A 22,264-nucleotide genomic window follows, 5' to 3' on the forward strand; every position below is an offset into this window, starting at 1 on the left:
GTGTCCGGGATCGGCGAGTGGATCCGCGGAACCACATGTGCTACTGAGGACCCCTCTGCCCAGGGCCCCGCCGCCTCCCACCTCTCAGCCTCAGGGGGGCGCCGCAAGCAGCACCCGGCCCCCGAGATGCCCACGGCCCCCAGGGAGGCCAGGCCCGAGCTCCCCCCACCTCCCCGGTGTGTGCCAGCCCCTGGACACCCCTCCACGCCGGCCACCACTCATCACCGGCTTCCTGCCTCCCTCTTCCCAGCCTGCCCGTGTGCACAGCCCGCTGCCCTGCCCCCACGGCCCACTCCCGGGGGACCCACCTCACCCCTCGGACTCGGTGCCGAAACCCCAATGCCCTCCAGCGCTGCCGGCCCTGGGGCCCTGCCAGGAGAGACACCCCGCGCCCTCCCCCACTGTGACCACAACACATTCCAGGTTTATTTAAATAAAAATTTATAATTTATACAAGACTTTTTTCTTTAAACAAGTTTTTTTTTTTTAAAAAAAATGTTACAGGGAGATTTTTTTTCAATCAGTTCTTCATACAGTACAATCCTTTTGTTGAACAAAAGTCACGCCGGCAACGAGTATTTACAGGCTGAACAGAGACTCAAGCTTCAGACATAAAAAATGGTAACATTCACTCAGTTCCGGGATTAGTCGCAGAAATCGAACATCTGCCCAGATTTACACGATTCAGTAAAAACACCACCGGCTCTCGCCGACAGGGCATCTGCTCAGGCCTGTGCCCTTCCCGGCGGAGGCCCTGGGCTTCCAAGCAGGGCCCGCCACGGCCCCTACCGGCCACCCCCAGCACATGGTCAGTTTTCATCTCCCTTTCTCCTGGGAAGGGACTCAAACCAAGCCACGCAGCTCTGAAGACAGCAAGTCCGCTCCCCTGCAGGGCCCCCGCCCCAGGCTCGGGGACTGCCAGCGTGCTTACAGGGGACGCACGCTGACCACGCGGCGGCCCCAGTGATGGGGTCCGGCAGCACCCCTGGGTGTCGCCCCCGTAGTCATCCTGGACCAAGTCCAGGGCCCACCCAGCCTGCCTCGGGCCTGGAGGGGGTCCCCACTGGCTGTGGATGCTCACTCAGCCCCTGAGACCCAGTCCACCTGCGCTGACCAGGGGCCAAAGCCCAGGTCGAGGAGGGGGGGCTCTGCCTACGTCTGTTCAAGGTCGACCTGCAGAATCGCGAGACCCCAGCGCTGGGGGGAACCGGGAGCTGGGCTGGCCCTGCACGTGCGGTCCAAACAGGGGCGTGTGCTTTGGGAGCTGGTGGGGGAGGCTCCCCGTGGGGAGTTGGGGGGCCCCTCCGGGGGTGTGACCAGAGCGAGGCCACCGTGTCGCTCACCCGACCAGCAAATTAGGAGGAAAGGTAAAAATCACATCTGAAAAATGATACAAAAATAAGAAAAACAGCTTGCTCTCTGTAAAAAATATAATCTTCTGTTTCTTCAAAAAACAACAAACCCAGTGTCTCCCGGGGGACTCAGGACAAGCTGAGGGCTGGCGGGGCCCGCTGTTGGAAGTGTGCCGAGTGGCTCAGCATGTCCATCCCCGAGGTCTCGGGCCAGTCCCGACGCCAGGCGTGCGTGGACCCAGCTCCCCTGCACCTTGGTGCACCCCGGCGCGGGCCGGCCTCCGGGCTCTGCTCTGCGCCACCGCCAACACCAGGCGGACTTAGCGCCTGTCACAGCCCACAGGGGAAGGCCACCGCGGGCCTGGGGCGCCCCCATCCTTCCTGCTCCAGCCCAGGAGCCCCTCACCCAGCCGGCCCTGCAGCCTGGAAGCCGGCATGAGCCCCGAAGCTCAGAGCCCCCCCACCCCGAGCAGCTGTCATTCTGGGCCTCCCCGCATCCCCCAGAGGCCCATCGCGGGCCCCCGAGCGGCCGGCCGGCAACGTGCTCCCAACACGTGCGCAGGGCCTCCTTGAAGGGCCGGCCCGTTCACGGAGGCTGGCGGGGCCCCCGTCACCCGTCGCGGACGTCCTTCTCCACAGGGAGGCCCCGCGCGCTCCTCCTATGGCTTTGGTACAGAAGAGCTGCTGGGTGCCCGGGATCCGGGCTGGGCGGTCTCTGCCCCGCGGGGACCGAGGGGGCCCGGCCATGCCTGGCGGCAGGTCCCGTGTGTCATCGTCCTTCCCGACGGCCCCCGCGTCCACGGGACAAGCCCTCGAGAGCCCCGACCCCTGCACAAAGGGGTCTACAAAACGCAGGGTCAACACAACGGAAACCACACATCCGGGGGGGATTATTGCAAAAGATCATGAGGATGTCCGATTTTTTTTTTCCACTACCAAATTGTTAAGAAAAAAGAAAAAAAAAAAAAAACTTCCAGCGGTGTCCAGGTGAGTCAGCACTAGCTGTCACTGCCGGCAGCTGCCGCGGACGTGATCTTCATGTACTGGCTGAAGATGGTCTCGAACGCCTCGTCCCTGTGCACCATGGCGCCGAACACCAGCGGCTGGCGGAGGGAGCAAGCGGGTGCAGGCGGAAGTCCGTGCCGGCCAGGGCCATGCCGGAGCAGGCCATGCAAGCCAGAAGACGGCAGGCCTGCCCCCACCCAGAAGCCAACACCCCCCAGCCAGAGTCACACCCCGAGCCCACCCCCCACCTCCGGGACCCCAGCCAGCACTTACCTTCTGGGTCGACGGCGTGGACACGGCAATCCCCATGCCCGACCCCGGCAGGACAGAGAGGACCTTGTACTGAAAGCATACAGTGGGCGTGTCACCTGGGGCCTCTCCTGGGGTCAGGGCCGCCCTCCCCGCACCCCAGGACCTTCTCCTCCACAGAGCCCCGGATGGCAAGACTCCCACGGGCCCGGGCCTGGCCAGCCAGAGAACGCGGGCAGATCGAGTGCCTGAGACGCCAGAGCTGCAGACACTCCCGAGCGAGGCTGAGGGTCGCACTGAGGAGCACTCGAGCGGGAACAGGCCCCCACGCCCCATCTCGCCCCTGAGCCCAGCGACCACAGGCCTCTCCGGGCAGTGGGGGGCGGGGGGGACCGATCATAGCCGTGGGGCGCTCCTGACACACAGCGGCACGGAGGCAGTGCCCAGCTGAGCCCTGGGTCCCCCCAGGGTGCCCAGAGGGGCTGTGTGCAGGCTCGGGCACCCAGCTCACTGCTCCCCGCTCCGTCCATGCGAGGATACCGGGCACTGGCCCACTACGCTAGGAGGGGCCCAGCCTGCAGTGTGGACCCCCCCGCACCGACGGGGCTCAGGGGCCCAGCCTGATGGTCTACACGGCCCCCCGCACTTTGCCCTAACCGCCCCCCACTCCCAGGGTGGCTCCCTGCGTCACGAACCCTCAGCCGCCTGCTCCTGAGGCGGGGGGGGGGGGGCACCCACCTTCTGGATGTCCGTGATGTCCATCAGCTTGATGACTTTGTTCCTCTTAGAGGAGCCAGACTTGGAGCTTTCGAAGCACAGGTAACTACAGGGCGGGCGGGGGGTTGGACGGAGCCCGGCCAGTGAGCCAGGGGGCCACACCTGCAGCCGCCCCGCAGCCCAGACATGGGGCCCCCCTCACTGGCCAGGACACGCCGGCCTCCCACAAACAGTTTCGCTTTTACAGGGTCTCACGGCTTCTCGAGTCTAGAGCCCAGCACTCCCATTGAACCCCACTCACGGTCCCGCAACAAGCCGCGCGGGGCGCCCAGCGGGAGATGTTTGCACCCGAGGCCCGGGGGGGTCTGCCTGGCCAGAACCTCCAGCAAGGGGCGGGGGGGAGGCATGGTCCCTGGCGGAGGGTGGGGGACAAGGTATTCGGGGACCCCCCAGGCTGAGACCGGGCCCTCTCTGGGCCTGCTCCCCACCACCCACCCCCACGGGGCAGCTGGGCCACCTCATCCCAAAGGGAGACGAACAAGGAAGCTGCCGGCCGCCCTGAGAGCCCTGGGGGTCCAGGCTGGGGGGTGGGTTCCTGCCACATGACGAGCCGGCAGACCAGGGCACCCCGGGGTCCAGCGTGTCGGACTCCAGGGTCAGGGCCCGGCGGCTCTGGGCAGGCACTGGACCGGAGGGATGCCTGCTTGGACTCCGGCCACCCCCGGGGATCACGCCTGCCTGCACCCCGCTCATGGCTCACTCACTTCTCCGTCACGTACAGGACCCCGTTCCTGATGTAGTCAGTCGGCATCTTCCGGTCCCGGTTTATCAAGCAGCACCGCCAGCCGTTCTCACACACTAACGGGGACAAAGCCGGACAGGACTTGGCCGTGACGCTCCCCCCGGAGACACCCGCCCTGGACTCGCCTTGGGAGTGTCAGCGCTGGCTTCTGGGGAACGTCCGAGGCACGCACTTCACTATCAGAGAAACCCATGGGGTCGGGGGCAGTGGGGGCTGAAGCCGCTGGGAAACGGGCGTCCCCTCCCACGTGAGCGGGCAGGGGCATGAAGGCAGAGTCCAGTTCATGGTCCAGGTCAGCAGGAAAAGGGCTCGGGAGAAGATCAAGGCTGAAGCTCTGCAAAGGTCTTCCGTGGCCGGGGTCACACACAACAGAGGCCACAATGTCTAAGACGCCCCGACCACACCTGCTTACCTTTCTGCTGCCAGACCACCCGCCGCAGACGTGCCTGGCCACTCCGACCTTTGCCCCTGGGGGCCCTCCCCCGGCCCCCACGGTCCATTCCCGCCTTCGGGCCCCAGCACCGAGGTGGGCGAGCTGCCAGGCCTGGCCACGGGCTTGGCACGCACGTACCCGCCAGCGGACGCTCGTTCTCCGTCAGGTTGAAGATCTCATGGAAGTTGCCCTTCTTGGCGCCGTGCAGGCGGCCAGCGTCCTCGTCCCTGTTCAGGCCGGCGGGCGCGCTGGACACGCAGCTCCGGGAGGAGGCCGTCTGCAGCTGTGGGGGCCCAGGCACCTGTGAGCACCACCCGCCGAGGCGGCGAGGGAGGCACGCGGTCGCCCCCCACCCTGGGCCAGCTGAAGCCCCGGCCACCAAGAGCAACATCAGTCATCAGAGTCAACCAGAGCCACGCACAGCCCCAGGGCGGAAGGGGCGTCCACACGGACACCGCACCTCGTCGCGTCCCGACCGCTGGCCGGAAGGGACAACGCACGTGGGACCAGGACAGAAGAAGGGGCAGGGGCCGCGCAACGGGAGGCTGTGACCACAAGCTGAGTGAGCCATGTGCCAGTGGGCCGCCCGGCGGGGTCACCCTCCGCCCCAGGCAGCCCCCGCCCCGCTCTCTGGTTAAGACTCAGGCAGCCTGCTTGTGGGCCTCAGCCCCAGGTCCACCTGGGTCTGTGACTGGAGCCCACTCGTGGCTGCGCACCTGGCCTGTGAGTCCTGGCCCCCAACGAGCCTCACGGTCCCCGAACCCAGGAAGCCTGGCCTGTGCTTGACCCAGCGCTTCCCTCCCACAGACAGAGGCGTCAAGGCCGTCACTGGACGCCCAAACACAAGGCTGAAACCCAACGTCACCTCCTCCGGGAAGCCCTCCTACACCTCCACGGGAGTCCTAATGAGCCCAGAACCTCCCCACTAGTCTGAGACCCCAAGAAGAGCAGCAAGGCCAGCATGCCCTCAGCGTCCTGGCTCTGGACATGGTGCCCGATGCCCACACAGCCTTCTGCCAGCCTGTGAGCACTGACTGTGCCGTCTCAGCCCTGCCGCCAGAGGCTGAGCCAGAGAGTGGGGACCAGGCTCCCCCTGGACTCCGGCTTCCAGCACCCTGAACCCTCCTGCCTGGGGCCTAGCAGCCCACCTGGCTGGGCAGGGCCTGCTCGCCAGCCAGTCTGGATGGGCAGAGGTCTTCAGGTGGGTGGGGACCTCCCCCAACAGCCGTCCCCCGCGCAGGGCCACCCGGCCCTGGGATCGTCACCCCGGACCTCTGGGACAGCAGAGCCGGTCACTGGGAATTTGCCCCCACAGCTGTCTTATTTCCAGGGCCCCACGAGACCAGAGCCACCAGCCTCCCCAGGAGCGGGCGCAAGGCACAGCAGGCGGGCGGGCAGGTCTCCCCAGCCGGGACGCGGCCTACCCTGCGTGACACGGTGGTGCTGGAGCGCTCCTTGAGCTGGGGGTCCGTGGGGAGGCTCTTCCAGATGATGTAGGGGGTGTCGTACTTGGCTCGCAGCCTCGGGCAGCGTTTAAAGATAAAATCGATGAGGAAAAACTTGACTCCAGCGTAGAGGCCTGGGGGGCAGACGAGGTCCCGTCTCAGCAAGACCCTGCGGCCCCGCCCAAGTGGCCAGCACGCAGTCCCCGCCCCGCCTGGGGTCCCCAGTGCTCCCTGGAGGGCCTCCCGGGACCCAGGTGCCGGACGGTGGTCCTGGGAAGTGGACATGCAGGGCAGGGAAGGGACTCCAGCTGAGAGGGAGGCCTCTGCTGGGGACCGTTATCAAAAGCCCAGAGGTGGCTCAGGCCAAATGATAAACTGTCCCTAAAAAGAGCCAACCAAACAGAACCACGGGTCACCATCTTCCGAGGGGACGTGAGCAGGACTTCAGGGACCCCTCCCCAGCCTGCCCACCCCCGTTCACGCACCGAGGACGGGCCCAGAGTCAGCTCCAGGCAGGGGACGCCGAGGCTGGGAGAGCCCCGCCCATGGCCAGGCCTGGGGGTCGTGCCTGGAGAGGCAGTGTGACTTCCTGGGGGGCTGAGCTAAACAGTGGTAGTGGGCTGAGCCAGGGGCTGGGTCTCTTCAGGACCCCGACCTCAGCCCCGGGGCAGTCTCTTCACGCCTGTGCCCCCCTCCCTGTCCTGCTACAACCCTCACACCGGGGGCTGAGCATCCGCACCCACTGGGAACTTCAGGGATGATCCCGACCATCACAACCCCCAACCCACAGCTCCATGCCCAGCTCAGCCCATTGAGCCAGGCTCCATAGGCCTCCGCGTTCCCCACCAAGCCCCCTCCCAACCTCTGAGGGGCCTCACAGGGCACCCCTGTGGCCCCCTCTTGCCTGCAGTAGCCCATTTCCCCACCAGGCCACCACCCGGGTCCCCTCCCCCATCTCCCATCTTCCCGCCACCCTGGACCCCAAGCCCAGCCTTGTTCTCTTGGGAACTCAACCTACACCCAGGAGGTTTGAAATGCGGGCGGAGGCTAGACCTACACATCTCCCCACCCCGGATTAAACGCTAACGCCCCCACCCCACTGCCCCTCCCGCCTCCCTGGAGGCACCCAACAGCCCGCCCGGCCACTCAGGGCAAAACTGACCCCTGCCCCAGCCCAGCCCACCCTCGCAAACCCAGACAGCGATGCTCTGCAAACCTGCCTGGACCTGAGCACACCCCAGACTCACTTCACCCCAGCCCAGGGATGTCCTTGATGCGCCCAAAACACAGGTCAGAATCGTGCCCCCTCCAGCCCCAGCTCAAGTCCCTACACCGCCACAGGGCCTGAGGCCGCCTGTCCACAGACCCGCCCTGACGCCAGCTCCCACCCACCCCATCACACCCCTGTACTCTCTGGCCTGTCCCCCCAACCCCGGGAGCCCAGGGGCGCTCACAGAGAGCCACGGCAGACACCCAAGTCCAACGGGCCTGGGGTCCACCAGCCCCGCCCGCCCGGCCAGCAGAGGGTGGGCTGGATTCGAGAAACCGAACTCTCATCTCTCTACGTTGGATGGTCTCCCGAGTGCAAAGGTTCTGAAGAGCCACTGGGGGAGGGGCGCAGGGAGACGAGGGCACAAGCTGCCCACCTGAGAGCTGTGGGGGGTCGGGGTGGGGTTGCGTCCTGGGGCGCAGGAGGGGGTCGGGGGTGGGGGCGCGTCCTGGGGCGCAGGAGGGGGTCGGGGGTGGGGGCGCGTCCTGGGGCGCAGGAGGGGGTCGGGGGTGGGGGCGCGTCCTGGGGCGCAGGAGGGGGTCGGGGGTGGGGGCGCGTCCTGGGGTGCAGGAGGGGGTCGGGGGTGGGGGCACGTCCTGGGGCACAGGTGGGGGTCGGGGGTGGGGGCACAAGTGGGGGCCGGGGGTGGGGGCGTGTCCTGGGACTGAGGGGGAGTCGGGGGTGGGGACACAGGTGGGGGTCGGGGTGGGGGCGCGTCCTGGGGTGCAGGTGGGGGTTGGGGCTAGGGGCGCGTCCTGGGGGCACAGGGCCCCCCGGCTTCCGCGTGGGTCAGAGGGCCGGGCACCCACAGCTCCTTACCCAGGGCCAGCCCCACCAGGCGGAAGGGGAAGAAGCAGGAGGCGAGGAAGGCGGCCCACAGCGCCACGTACAGCTTCTGGGTGGTCTCGGGCTGGACCCACATGAACAGGCTGGAGGGAGAGGGCAGGCTCAGAGCGGGCGGGCGGACCCCCGGTGGGCGGGCCCCGGGCATGTCACTTACTTCTTGATCTTTTCCAGAATGTCTGCCATCTTGCCAAAGAGGTTCTGTGTGAAGACGGAGCTGTGGTCACGACGGAGACCCCCGGGGCCGCACAGCGACGCTGGAGACGCCCAGAGACCACGGCCAGAGGCGCCGCGGGCCCGTGCTCCTGGATCGCTCCCAGGGCCGGCGACGGGGCTGAGCCCAACCGAGGGTGAACACCCCGCCCACTGGAGACGAGGGACCAGGCTCCACGCCCTCCCGGGAGCTCGCCCAGGCCGTCGGTCAGGAGGGGCTCCACCCACCGGGACCGGCTGCAGACAAGGCCACGCCAGGGGGGCTCTCCACACCGAGGGGGCTCTCGGGCAGGCCTGGCTGGAGTTCCGGGGGCCCCCACCCCCGAGTCCGGCAGCACATACCTGGGCTTTCTGGGCGACGTCCAGCACGAGCTGGAACTTCTCAGACACGGTCAGGTCTTCCTTCGGAGGCTCCTTCAGTCAAAGGAGAAAGAGAATTTCCACTGAAATTTAACAGTTCAGAGAAATTACCGACGTTAAACAGGACGAGGCCTCCCAGCCCGGGGACCGGGGTCTCTACCGCCCCGACAGAGGGACGACAGGCGTCCCTGGGGGGCCCAGCCCGAGGGCATGGCACGGACAGCCGTTCCCGCTGACGCCCCCGTGGAGCCCGAGAGACAGCAGGCAGCCCCCCACCTGACTGCTGCCCAAACAGGCCGCCTACAGAGAGGCACCTGTGAGCACAGAGCCCCCGGCCCAGCCCCGCTTCCCAGGCGCGGGGACCAAGGCCCCAGTGGGAGTGCCTGGCCTCATCCAACCGGCCTCAGTTCACTCAGCAGGAACCTCCCGAGGACCTCCAGTGCCAGGGCCAAAGGGCGCGGGCCCACATCCCCGACGCGCCCCCCCCAGCTGACCCGTCTAAGGGGCCCTGCAGACCCACCGTGCCATGCACCCTGCCCTGGTCCATGCTCAACCCCCAGGGGCTGCTCAAACACCCTGCGAGGCCCATGGAGGCACCGCGGCTTCCCCTCCGCCCATGCCCAGCGTTTCTGCCCCTCGGGCCAGGGTCCCCTGCGGAGCAGGTGGGCAAACTGTCTGTAAAATGCCAGGGGGCAAGCGGGTGTGCCTCCGCAGGCCTGACGTCTGTCACGGCTGCTGCAGCCCCAGAAGAGTCACAGCATAAATGACTGAGCGTGGCAGAGACCCGTAAAACTTCATTTACAAGAGCAAGCGATGGGCCACAGGGAGCTCTGCTGACCCCGCTCTACATGTCCACTGCTCCAGCCCACTCATCGTCCACCTCCCTCCTCGGGACGGGGGGGAGCGGTTCCTGGGGGCCCCCTCGCTGCCTCCCCTCCATATCACATCCCAGCTAAGGCAGGGCAGGCCAGGCCAGGCTAGGCCGAGCTGCTTCCCACACAGACAAGCCCAGGCCAGGTAGGGGCAACTCGGGACGTCAGCCGGGGAGGGCTCTGGGTGGGAGCAGCCAGCCGTCTCCTCTCTGAGCGCTCCCCGCTGGGCAGGGCTCCCCGCTGGTGCCCACACAGCCAGCCCTGGGGGCCTCGGGGGGCCCGTGCCCTCCCACACAGCCTGACCCCATGACGGAGCCCATCCCGGGACTTACCACCACTTCGGACACTTCGGGCACGATGCTCCACTGTATCCTCCAGCCCCTGGCGAAGAGCAGACAACACACCTTTACCAGAGCATCGTCTGCAGGCAGGGGGCCGCCCAGGGGGGACGTCGAGTCGCCAGCCCTGTGCTCCCAGCCAGGAGGCGGCCCCTGAAACGCCGGCCGTGGGGACAGGAGCCTCCGAAACACCAGGCCGTCTGCCGAGACCCACCAGGCCCCTCCTGGGGTCAAGAGCAGACGACCCGGCCGCCCCCACCAACCCCGCCCTGGGAGCCCTCCTGGGCGGGGGGCACATGGCAGCACCCAGAGGGGAGGGGCCTCCCAGAATAGTCAGGGGGGCAACAGCGGCAAGGGCTTCAGGAACCACACCAGTCTGGGCACGGAGAACCCTTTCGGAAGCAATTAAACATTTGCTTTTTCACCAAGAAACATTTTCCAGTGAAGCAACTTATGCAGGCATACACAAGCACCTAGAAACACTGGTGTGTGCAAGTGAACGTCTGAACGGCTGAGTAAAAACACGGGAGGGAGGGCCTACTCTCAGGCGTGACGTGAAACCGGGGTTCATTCACTCTGCAGGGCGACTTCAGGGCCACACAGACCCAGACAGGCCGGCTTCCAACATGGCCCCCACCCCAGCCTCGAGAGGAAGGGGGCACTCAGAGGGCAGGCAGGCCCTGGGCCCCGGGGTTGCTGAGTCCCGGCGCCTCTGAGGCATCAGCTGGGACCCCAAGGACACAGCCTCTGCAGCTCTGTCAGCCCCCCACTGGGATGTCACTGCTGGGGGTGGGGGGGGATTTTCCTGCCTAAAAGCGGTGCAATCAGAGGAGTGGCCAGAGTCACCCCAAAGCTGGAACCCACTGGCCACCCACAGCAAAGGGCTGCTGGGGTCTGGTTACTACTCTGCCAGCAAACCCTCCTCCAGGAGCCCAGGGACTGCAGAGAGTGAGTGTGAGTGTGAGTCACCCAGTTGTGTCCGACTCTTTGCGACCCCACGGACTGTGGCCCGCCAGGCTCCTCCAACCGTGGGATTCTCCAGGCAAGAGCACTGGAGTGGGTTGCCATTTCCTTCTCCAGGGGATCTTCCTGACCCAGAGATCCAACCCGGTCTCCCGCGTTGGAGGTAGATTCTTTACTATCTGAGTCACCAGGGAAGCTAGAACAAGCTCCCGAGATGCCAGCATGCAACAGAGCCGGCCACGCATGAAAGGCAGGGAGACGGGGCAGCCTGCACACAGCAGCCAGCACACCTACCGGGCTATGAGGTAATTGAGGGACAACCTCAAAATCGCGAGGAACAAAAACATGGGGATGGCCCAGCCGTGCCACACGGCGTTCATGTACACCTGTGGGTGCGGGAGAGACAAACGGGGGGCAGGCAGGTGACCGGCCAGGCTCCCTCCCGAACCCACCAGGAAGCCGGCCACCAGCTCAGCCCGAGACCCCTCCCCAAGAACACTGCCGTGGGGGCGTTTCCAGACACAAGGAGCCCCAGGGGCCAGCCTCAGGCTGCTCCCAGTGACACCTCTCTCGTCCTGATGACCCCACAGAGCTGCCCGGCACAGCAGGGGGGGGTCCCCCTGGGAAACCTTGGGGTGGGATGCATGCCCCCCAACCCCACAGAGAGCACAGCCCCCACCTGTCTGGGAGCACCCCCCCACCCTGCGGGGAGCATAGCTCCCACCCTGCGGGGAGCACAGCCCCCACCCGTCAGGGAGCACACCCCCCCACCATGCTGGGAGCACAGCTCCCACCCGTCAAGGAGCACAGCCCCCACCCCAATGGGAGCACACCCCCCACCCTGCAGGGAGCACACCCCCCCACACCCTGCGGGGAGCACAGCCCCCTCCTGTCAAGGAGCACAACCCCCCCACCCTGCGGGGAGCACACCCCCCACTCCACGGGGAGCACAGCCCCCACCCCTCAGAGAGCATACATCCCACCCTGTGGGGACCACAGCCTGCACCCTGATCATCAGGAAGCACACTCCCCCCACCCTGCGGGGAGCACAATCCCCACCCCATGAGGAGCACACTCCCCCACTCTATGGGGAGCACTCACAGTGAAGGCGATGGCGGATGTGTAGACGGAGTACCAGTCGGATAAGGCAGAGAGGTTCTTCACAAAGCTGGTGACGGGCTTGGCGCCGCGCTCTGGGGACAAATCAGACCACACGGTCAGGCCAGCGCTCACCCAGCCCCCGGACACACCCGGTGGTCTGGCTGCTGCACCAGCTGGAGGTGGGGGATGGGGGCTGGGGGATGAGGGTGGGGGGATGGGGGTGGGGGGATGGGGGACCAAAAGGAGCCAGGTAACCGCAGCCATCACGGCCCCGGTGGCCTGACCCCGGGCCGCTCCATGTTGTCCCTGTCCTCTGCCCCAGCCGTGTGTGGACAGGGTTTTGCTCCCACACCGTGGGCCCTGACAAACATCTTGGGGAAGCACCACGTTTCGCTGGGGGATCCCAGGCCTGGAGGGAAACCCTGCTTCCGGCCCTGGGCCAGGGGCAGGCAGACAGACAGACGGCGTGGGCCTGGGACATACCTCCCACGGCCTGAGGAAGAGGGCGGGGAAGTCTTGAAAACCATCCTTGTGGCAGGAAGCCCTGCCCAGTGCTGGGGGGGCCCCCCCAGGCAGCCCAGCCCGACAGCGCACGCAGCAGAGGTGAGCGGGTACTTACTAAGTCCACGCTGGGTACTTACTGAGTCTCCTCATGTTCTCCGTCAACCTGAGCGGGAGGGAGGGGAGGGCTGAGCACCAGCACCCAGGCCCGGCCCGCAGCGCTCTGCGGCACTGGGGGAGACCCCGGGGCACAGGAGCCGCAGGCCAGGCGCCCCCACCCTAGCCTGAGCTGGGCCTGGCCTGCAGGCGCTCTCACGGTCCCCGGGGCCCACCGTCCCCACATGGGGCCTGTCACCGCACGACTACGGCCACGGCGGGGGACACGGCTGTGCGGCTGCCCCAGCTTTGCCAGCCGCGCAGGCAGGTCCTCCCCTCCAGCACGGCCGTGAGCCGCACCCCGGGGGCCCCCGGGCGGGCCAGCCATGCCCCGCCACCCCGATCCTGCCAGGGCCCCACCTCCGGGCGCTGAGGGGCTCCTCTGTCTCCACGGTGCTCTCCTCGGGCTGGAACCGGAAGTCCTCCACGTACTCCCCGAACTTCTCGTAGAACCACTTCTGGACCCGGGGGCACAGCCCCTGGCTCCGCCGTTCTGCAGGACGGGCGGCAGGTCTCAGTGAGGGGCTCACAGGGAACTGGGGCGGGGGCTCGGGGGGGCTGCTGGTGCTCCCGGTGGGCTGCTGGGGGCACATCCACGGCAGAACCGGGAGGGGCTCCGCGTCCTGAAGACTGCCCGAACCACTTCAGCTCACGGAGCGCACCAGCCAGCCACGTGGACGCCGGGGGTGCCCCGCGGGCCTCAGGCCGACCCCCAGCTTGCCGGAGGCTGTCCCCAGGGCAGGCGCTGTCCAGGCAGGCGCTCAGCCCAGACGGGGCTGTGTTGACACCCCCCCCCCCCCCCCGCCTGTCCTGGGCACACTGATTTGCCTGGGAAGGGGCCAGGTGGGCGCATGCCCCCGGACACCCCAAGCCTGAGGACCAGCCAGTGGGGGCGGGTGTCAGGGGCAGTGCTCTGCTGCAGGGGGGCCCCGGGGAGGGAAGTGGTCTCTGCCTTCGGAAAGCCACAGCATCAGACAAGAAAACCAGCCCAAATCCGGGGGATGAGTCTGTCCCTTCAGGGGGGCGGGGCAGAGAGTCACCCGCAGGGGGCGCCATTAGCCCACGGTCAGAGGGGGACGCAGGGCGTGCAGGCGGCCACGTGTCGGCTCAAACGGACCGAGGCCTGGGGCCGACCCGAGGACCGTGCACGGGCCACCAGACCACGGCCATCAGGGTGGACCTCGGATTAAGGGTGGGCCGAGGTGGGGGCAGGGGGCCGGGGGGACCCCTGGGGGTGGGCGTGGAAAGACTGCCCCTGCACACGTGTGCGGGAGGCCCATCAATCGCCACGCACAGCGGGGGTCTTTTGGGAAGGGAGTCTCCTGTGCTCCTGGCCTGGAACCTGGGCCTCCGGTCATGAACTGTGAGGACCCAAGGAGAGGATGACCCACTGGACACCCAGCCAGCCAGCCCGGCGGCACGTCCAGCACTGGGGCCCTGGGGGAGGGGCAGCGCCCTCTCGGAAAGGCAGGCGCGGGGGGCTACACGGGGAGGGAGCGGGGGCCGGGAGCCACTCTGGTCCCCGAGCTCAGCCCCACCCGGAGGTCACCTGAGAGGCCTCCCCTCTCGGACGGCGGTCTCCGCACCTTTACCCCACACAGGGCTCAACTAGGGGTCCTTCCGGGGTGGCTCTCTGAGCCTGGGCACAGGCAGGCGGCTTCCCGTCAACAGTCAGCCTGCGAGGGCCAGCGACCGCCACGGACCAGGCCCTTCCAGAGCCAGACGGAAGCCTGGTTCCCTCCCCCACTGTCCTCGTAATGACAGCTCCAGAAAGGGCCAAGCATGGACAGAGACCAGGAACGAGAGCCCCGGGTGGGAAGGTTCTGTGTCCTGACCCGGGGCAGGGGGCCTGCAGCACACCGCCCACAGCCGCCCCCGCCGCCCAGCACCCCAGTCAGGACGGCCAGCCTCCGGGAAAGGGGCCGGTCAGGGCCACGCGACCAGAGTGACCACACGACCCCTGGGGAGGGGCGGGCAGAGCGACCGCCTTGTGTTTGTGCAAAAGTAAAGTCAAGTTCTGACGGAACAACTTGCACCTGCTACAAAGACCCCCCAGTGGGTAATCGGGGACATCCCGATGGGAGCGGGTCCCCCCGGGCACAGAGCCAGCTCCCCTGGCCACCCCCAGGCCTACCTGCTCCATTATTGACCTGGGCCTGTCCTTTTGGGGGCTGCTGAGCTGGCGCCTCCTCGGCTCTTGGGGGGCAGGGGAGGAAAAGCAAGATCTCTGTTAATTCACGACACGGCCTGAGTCTGGGCTCAGCAAAGCCATGCCCAACATGCTGGTGCCCAGTCCCACCTGCCCGGCTCCCTCTGGGGTCCTGACCACCCCACTCAGATGCGGGCCGAGGGCAGCGGGGCGAGCGCAGAGCTGCATCCCTGACGGGCACACAGTCTGCAAATGCAGAACTCTTTCTTCCCTATTAATTTTGACTCATCTGTTTATCCTTTATTAAGCTCAGAATAAGCAACTCTTATACCAAGTACTGGGGCTTCCCTGATAGCTCAGTTGGTAAAGAATCCACCTGCAATGCAGGAGACTCTGGTTCGATTCCTAGGTTGGGAAGATCCAGTGGAGAAGGGATAGGCTACCCACTCCAGTATTCTTGGGCTTCCCTGGTGGCTCAGCTGGTAAAGAATCCGCCTGCAATGCAGGAGACCCTGGTTCAATTCCTGGGTCGGAAAGATCCACTGGAGAAGGGAAAGGCTCCCCACTCCAGTATTCTTGGGCTTCTCTTATGACTCAGCCCACAGTGCGGGTAAAGAACCCGCTTGCAATGAGGGAGACCTGGGTTCTATCCCTTTCGCGGTCAGGAAGATCCCCTAGAGAAGGGAACAGCTACCTACTCCAGGATTCTGGCCTGGAGAATTAGTCCATGGGGTTGCAAAGAGTTGGACACGACAGGGACTTTCACTTTCACGCTGATTCCTGGGCCCATTGAAAAGGTACTTCTCAACACACGCACCACCCAAGGCCACAGGCTGGGTGACCCCCGGCCAGCAGGCTGTGCCCAGGTCCCCGCTTGGTCCATGCCGGGCTCCCTGCCTTCACAGTCTACCTTGCTGCACCTGACCACAGCGGTCCCCGGCCTTGACGCCTCCCCGGGGCCCCTGTCCACCAGCGGGCTCCTGACCACTGACCTGACTTTCAGCTGCCCCTTGACGGCCGGGCCCCCACCTGCCCCCCTTGCCCTGCACTGGGGTTCTGACAACCACTCTGCCGCTATGTTTCCCAGCCCTGCGGAGACCCCAGGACGTGGGGAAAGTGGCGCCCCAGGCAGACCTCGGTGGGACTGGGGGCACGGTGGGGCCCCCAGGACAGACAGTGGGGCCCGGAGACCCTCAGTAGGTACACACCCTCTGCATCCTGCTGTCCACACGACTGACCTGTTTTTAAAATTTATTTTATTTATTTGGCTCCGCTGGGTCTTAGCTGTGACATATGCAAACTCTTAGTTGCAGCATGTGAGATCTCGTTCCCTGACCAGGGATGGAGCCTGGGCCCCCTGTGCTAGGAGCACGGAGTCTTAGCTTGGACCGCCAGGGAGGCGTGTTCCCCCCCGCACCCCACACAACGTGATCTTACAACAGGGAAGAACCTTGTGAGTTTGGTCACAAGTTAATCACTAAAGGATGTTGCCTATAAGCTTTAATTACACATAGCGGCCCATCTCTGGGAACCATGCCTCCCAGGGAATGAGCATTAGGCTAAAATACTTTTGTTTAGGTCACTGGAACCCTCCGGACCAGGCCCACCTGTGAATGACTGCAGGAGGCAGAAATTCACACATCCCCTCCGGAAGCTGCGGGCAACTGGCAAGTGTCTGACTTAGGTCCCTCCCCATTTAGTATAAAAGGGGCCTGAATTCTAACTCGGGCAAGGTGGGTCCTTGGGGGCATATGCCCCCGCCTTCGGAGTCTGTTGGCTTTCAGGATAAAGTCTTTACTTCTGCCACAACAACCTGTCTCTCGATTACTAGCCTGTCGGGTGGTGAGCAGGACAAGCTCGGACTCGGGAACAACCCCAGTCCAATGTCTCCGGGAACCGACCCGGTCTGCAGCTCCGTAACTGCAAGCCGTCGTGGCCATGCAGTGCCGGAGCGGGATGCACAGCGGACCAACTGGACCAGAGGGCAGGGCGCGCAGGGGCCGCGGATGCAGCCTTGTGAAGTGACAGACAGGGAGCCAGCAGACAGACGTGGTCCCAGAGAAGGGAGCCGCGGTCAAGGAAGAGGGGTGAGGCCTCCATGCCCACCCCTCCCGGCAGCCAGGCTGCCCAGAGGACCTTCCGTGCCCAGGGCTCCAGACAGATGGCGGTTTACTGGGAACGGAGCGGGGCCGGGGCACACAGGGGATCCATTCCCGGCCCGGCTTCCTCTGTTCCCGGGCAGGGGTCCAGGCCTTTGCCAGGACGGTCCCTGAACTGGCCAGGGGTCCCAGACACGGGGGTGCACCCAGGAAGCGCTGACAGCAGGTTCCCGGGGACAGCTGGGCCCAGGCATTGAGCTGGGCATGCGTGGGCGCAAGGACACCCAGCGCCAAGCCACAGGCGGCCGCCGGTCTCCTCCGACGATACTGACCCCGCACAGACACTGGGGGGGCAAACTCTCCAGCAAAGTCACCCGCTGAAACCAACAGGCGGGGGCCGAGCTCGCGGGGGCAGACGCGTGGGAACCCACGGCACCCCTCCAGAAGCAGGGGAAGGACACCTGGCCGCCCCGCAATGGGGGGGACCCTGCGGGAGGAGGAGCTGGTCCACGGCAGGCGGGCCCTGAGGTCACGGCGGGCGCGGGGCATCTGCCACAGGCAGTGATGCCGAGAGTGCGGGATAGGGAGGTGTTCAAGGGGGTAACAGGGGCAGTGGGTGGGGGGAAACGTGGAAAAGCGCCAGGGCAGGCTGGCAGGGTCCCAGGGTCCTGGGAGCGACAGGCAGCCCAAACTGGGGGACACACGGCAGCCCGGGGCTCTGTAGCCGCTCTGCAGCCCTGCTCCTCCGGGGCCCCCAGGGCTCAGCTGTGACTCCTCCCCATCCCCGCCCCAGTGTGGAAAAGGAACACCTGCACCCCTTTCCAAACAAACGCCCCAGGGCACAGGAGGCAGCCACCTTCCCAAGACCACAGCTCGTCACAGGCACAGGCAGGACACAACCCAGAACTTCGGGGCCGGGCCCGCCCGCCCCACCCGCCCTGGGCCCTCATGATGCCCTGGGTGTGTGGGGGCCGGGAGGGCCTCGGAGGTGTCGGAGGGCACCCCTCTCACCGAGGACCCCTGCCCGGGGCACCGGTGCACACAGCCCCGGAGTAGGGAGGGCGACTCGCCGTGAGTGCTCTGTGAGAACAGAGGCTGGCTGTGGGGGGCCCGCAGGCCTCCTGGGAGGGCTGAGACCGCAGCTGAAGGCGGGCAGACAGGGACAGCAGAGGCCACAGCGCACGGGGGCTGGCCACCAGCATCTGAGCGGGGTCTCGGCTCAGGGACCCTGACCACCAAGGGGCAACGCTACCTGGCTCCGCCCGTCCCCCCAACACAGACACCTGGCCCTCCCCACCTGCTGCCCTGGGGATGATCCTCACCTACCTTCCCCACCTCTTCACTGGAGGTGGTCCTCAAGGCCCCGCCTCCCGCCCTGGGGTGGTCCTCACTGACCCTCCCCACCTCCCGCCCTGGTCCTCACTGGCCCTCCCCACCTCCCGCCCTGGGGTGGTCCTCACTGACCCTCCCCGCCTCCCGCCCTGGGGTGGTCCTCACTGGCCCTCCCCGCCTCCCGCCCTGGTCCTCACTGGCCCTCCCCGCCTCCCGCCCTGGGGTGGTCCTCACTGGCCCTCCCCACCTCCCGCCCTGGGGTGGTCCTCACTGGCCCTCCCCGCCTCCCGCCCTGGGGTGGTCCTCACTGGCCCTCCCCGCCTCCCGCCCTGGTCCTCACTGGCCCTCCCCGCCTCCCGCCCTGGGGTGGTCCTCACTGGCCCTCCCCGCCTCCCGCCCTGGGGTGGTCCTCACTGGCCCTCCCCGCCTCCCGCCCTGGGGTGGTCCTCACTGGCCCTCCCCGCCTCCCGCCCTGGGGTGGTCCTCACTGGCCCTCCCCACCTCCCGCCCTGGGGTGGTCCTCACTGGCCCTCCCCGCCTCCCGCCCTGGTCCTCACTGGCCCTCCCCGCCTCCCGCCCTGGGGTGGTCCTCACTGGCCCTCCCCACCTCCCGCCCTGGGGTGGTCCTCACTGGCCCTCCCCGCCTCCCGCCCTGGTCCTCACTGGCCCTCCCTGCCTCCCGCCCTGGGGTGGTCCTCACTGGCCCTCCTCACCTCCCGCCCTGGGGTGGTCCTCACTGGCCCTCCCCGCCTCCCGCCCTGGGGTGGTCCTCACTGGCCCTCCCCGCCTCCCGCCCTGGGGTGGTCCTCACTGGCCCTCCCCACCCTCACCTGGCCTTCAGCACTTCCTGGACCTTCTGCTCCAGCTCCATTCTCCGCTGCCGCTCTCGGTCCAGCTCCTGCCGCAGCATCTCTGCATTGGTTTCCTCTCGCAGCTTCCGGAGCTCCTCCTCTGTGAGGGAGAGGAGCCAGGTGAGCGTCACGTGGCCTGTCCTACCGCCACGCTGAGGTACCCCAGGAGCGCTGAGACATGGACAGCGGCAGCTGCCCCGCTCCATCCCGCGGGCACCCCACATCTGCAGGAGTGTATCAACCGGGGCTCCTCCTACACCATCCAGGCAAGGCCTCAGTCAATGCAAGCTGAGGGTCTCGTTACTTTACTTAACCCATTCAAGACAGATGCGCAGAAAGGCCCTTCACCAAACCCTCTCCAGGGGCAGGACCCCCGAGGAAGGGATGCTGGCGGTGCCTGGTCACCCCACAGACACACGTGCCGTGTGAGCTGTTCTGGGAGGCCTTGGACGCTGAGCAAAGTCCCTGCGAGGGGCAGAGCCTGCCGCTGGCTGCTGACCACCTGAGAACCGACGGTGGGCAGATGAGAAATACGGCAAGAGGACGAGCCGGTGCTCATAAAAAGCCGCACCAAGGAGATGCACCTGAGTCAGGACGTGGGCGGGTGCACAAAAGGTCAGGATCCTGGGGGGAGCATCGGGTGGGTGGGGGGCAGCCTGGGGGACGCCGGGGCGGCAGGGCCTCGGGGTGGGACCAACGTCGTCACGGTGGAGCGAGCTCGGGAGGAGCCAGGGGGTCAGGGGTCAGAGGAAGGAGGGGGGGCCATGGGCCTGGGAGCAGGGGCAGCGTGAGCAGCTGAGGACGCGAGGACACAGGGTCCCCCTGGACCCCCACAGGAGCACTGCCTGGGACACAGGGACCCCCGGGCCTCCAGAAGAGGGGCCAGGAGGACTCCACACCCACTGCACAGGGAGCTGGGCCCGTGTCGCACGCCCAGAGGCTCTGTCAAAGTGGGGACGCTGCCGTGACACAGCACCCACACCCTGCCAGGAGTGGGCATCCGCTGGTGCCCCTGGGCACGTGCGAACTGGCTCCAGTTCAGTTCAGTCGCGCAGTCGTGTCCAACTCTGCGACCCCATGGGCCACAGCACGCCAGGCCTCCCTGTCCATCACCAACTCCCAGAGCTTGCTCAAACTCATGTCCATCGAGTCAGTGATGCCATCCAACCATCTCATCCTCTGTCGTCCCTTCTTCTCCTGCCCTCAATCTTTCCCAGCATCAGGGTCTTTTCCAAGAGTCAGCTCAATTCATCAGGTGCCCAGAGTATTGGAGTTTCAGCTTCAGTCAGCATCAGTCTTTCCAATGAACACTGAGGGTTGATCTCCTTTAGGATTGACTAGTTTGACATCCTTGCAGGCCAAGGGACTCTCAAGAGTCTTCTCCAGCACCTCAATTTGAAAGCATCAATTTTTCGGCACTCGGCCTTCTTTATGATCCAACTCTCACATCCATACGTGACTACTAGAAAAATCATAGTTTTGACTAGACAGACGTTTGTCAGCAAAGTAATGTCTCTGCTTTTTAATAACTGTTTAGGTTTGTCAGTTTTTCTCCCAAGGAGCAAGCATCTTTTAATTTCATGGCCACAGTCACCATCTGCAGTGATTTTGGAATAAAAATAAAGTCTGTCACTGTTTCCATTGTTTCCCCATCTATTTGCAATGAAGTGATGAGATCAGATGCCATGATCTTCGTTTTCTGAAAGTTGACTTTTAATCCACCTTTTTCACTTTCCTCTTTCACCGTCATCAAGTGGCTCTTTAGTTCCTCTTTGCTTTCTGCCATAAGGGTGGTGTCATCTGCATCTGAGGTTATTCATATTTCTCCCGGCAATCTTGATTCCAACTTATGCTTTACCCAGTCCAGCAGTTCACATGATGTACTCTGCATATAAGTTAAATAAGCAGGGTGACAATATACAGCTTTGACATACCTCTTTCCCAATTTGGAACCAGACAGTCTGTTGTTCCATGTCCAGTTCTAACTGTTGCTTCTTGACCTGCATACAGATTTCTCAGGAGGCAGGTAAGGTGGTCTGGTATCCCCATCTCCAAGAATTTTCCACAGTTTGTTGTGATCCACACAGTCAAAGGCTTCAGTGTAGTCAGTGAAGCAGAAGTAGATGCTTGTCTGGAATTCTCTTGCTTTTTCTATGATCCAACGAATGTTGGCAACTTGATCTCTGGTTCCTCTGCCTTTTCTAAATCCAGCTTGAACCCCAGGCCCCCCAGAAACAACTCCCTGTGGGACCCTGGACCCACGGGAGGCGGGTGTCCTGTCCCGACACAGGCAGGCCTCTTCTGGGGGGACTGGTCCCCACTGGCGGTGGGAGAACCGTGGCTCTGGCGCCACCTGGAGACAGTCTGCCCTCCTGAGCGCCTGCGAGCTCCACTCAGCCTCCCACGGGACCCACCTCTGAGGCACCCCCTCCCCCGGCCAAGGTGCACGGGCCTGGCTCCCAGCAGGTATTCCATGCAGGCTCAGCGGAGGAGGGGCGGGTGAAGCTTCCCGGGAACCCCTCAGGGACCTGCCCGCCTCCCCCCGCTCCTGGCCGCCAGCCCCTTGCGGGGACGAGTGTGTCCCCTGGGGGAGCAGGCTCCGGCTTGGCTGGGTTGGGCAGGGGGGCTCCCACAGCCCGGTCAACCACATTCCAAGGGCAGGCCAGGGAGCTCCACGGGGGGAGATCGGGGGTGGACGCTCCACACCATCGCACCCTTGCTCCTGGGGCCCCGGGCGGGTGTTGCGTGCTTTCCCATCTGCTCCTCTGGCCCCCAGTACCCACACACACCCCAGCTGCCTCCACGGACCTCGGTAGTCAGGCTCCAGAGACCTCCATTGCCCATGGCGCCTTCAGCAAGAAACCTGTTTTCCTCAACTCGCCTAAACTCCCTTCCCGCCCCTCAGCCGCGAGAGGTCAACAGCAGGCAGGGCGCAGCTCGCGGGAGCACGTGTGGCCACTCAGCTCCCGTCCCGAGCCCCGGGGTGCTCTGCGTGTGACTGCAAGTGCGCACACACGCTCACGTCCCCAGTCCTGGAGGCCGGGGGCCTCGGGCAGTGACCTATCACCCTGGGCCCCTGACAGAGCCCCTCGGCCCTCTCTGCCTTCCCACAGCACCGCCCCCTCAAGTTGCCCCCGCCCCGTTCCCCATGGTGGGTGCCCTGCAGACGGCACCAGGCCTTGCAGAGGCCAAAACGCAAAGAAGAGCCCTCCT

The 22,264-nt window shown here is 65.6% G+C and overlaps 1 protein-coding gene across 5 annotated transcripts in view; it reads right to left on the reverse strand.

Annotated features, from left to right (window-relative positions):
* Window positions 1-424: 424 nt before the first annotated feature.
* GRAMD4 (GRAM domain containing 4) overlaps window positions 425-22,264 on the reverse strand; it is a 62,810-nt gene continuing 40,970 nt past the window's right edge. For all 5 annotated transcript variants that reach the window (XM_061124323.1, XM_061124322.1, XM_061124325.1 and 2 more), the window contains 16 exons: window positions 19,031-19,151; window positions 14,755-14,816; window positions 12,981-13,113; window positions 12,605-12,630; window positions 11,964-12,055; window positions 11,157-11,248; window positions 9,894-9,942; window positions 8,672-8,743; window positions 8,274-8,317; window positions 8,093-8,202; window positions 5,983-6,137; window positions 4,697-4,841; window positions 4,088-4,181; window positions 3,345-3,429; window positions 2,631-2,699; window positions 425-2,455 (listed from right to left, as the gene is read on the reverse strand). In XM_061124323.1, the coding sequence (XP_060980306.1) occupies window positions 2,351-2,455; window positions 2,631-2,699; window positions 3,345-3,429; window positions 4,088-4,181; window positions 4,697-4,841; window positions 5,983-6,137; window positions 8,093-8,202; window positions 8,274-8,317; window positions 8,672-8,743; window positions 9,894-9,942; window positions 11,157-11,248; window positions 11,964-12,055; window positions 12,605-12,630; window positions 12,981-13,113; window positions 14,755-14,816; window positions 19,031-19,151 (1,454 nt within the window). In that variant the 3' untranslated portion in view covers window positions 425-2,350. The remainder of the gene's footprint in view (window positions 2,456-2,630; window positions 2,700-3,344; window positions 3,430-4,087; window positions 4,182-4,696; window positions 4,842-5,982; window positions 6,138-8,092; window positions 8,203-8,273; window positions 8,318-8,671; window positions 8,744-9,893; window positions 9,943-11,156; window positions 11,249-11,963; window positions 12,056-12,604; window positions 12,631-12,980; window positions 13,114-14,754; window positions 14,817-19,030; window positions 19,152-22,264) is intronic.

The sequence above is a fragment of the Dama dama genome, chromosome 22, assembly GCF_033118175.1.
Source record: "Dama dama isolate Ldn47 chromosome 22, ASM3311817v1, whole genome shotgun sequence".
Taxonomy (NCBI): Eukaryota; Metazoa; Chordata; class Mammalia; order Artiodactyla; family Cervidae; genus Dama; species Dama dama.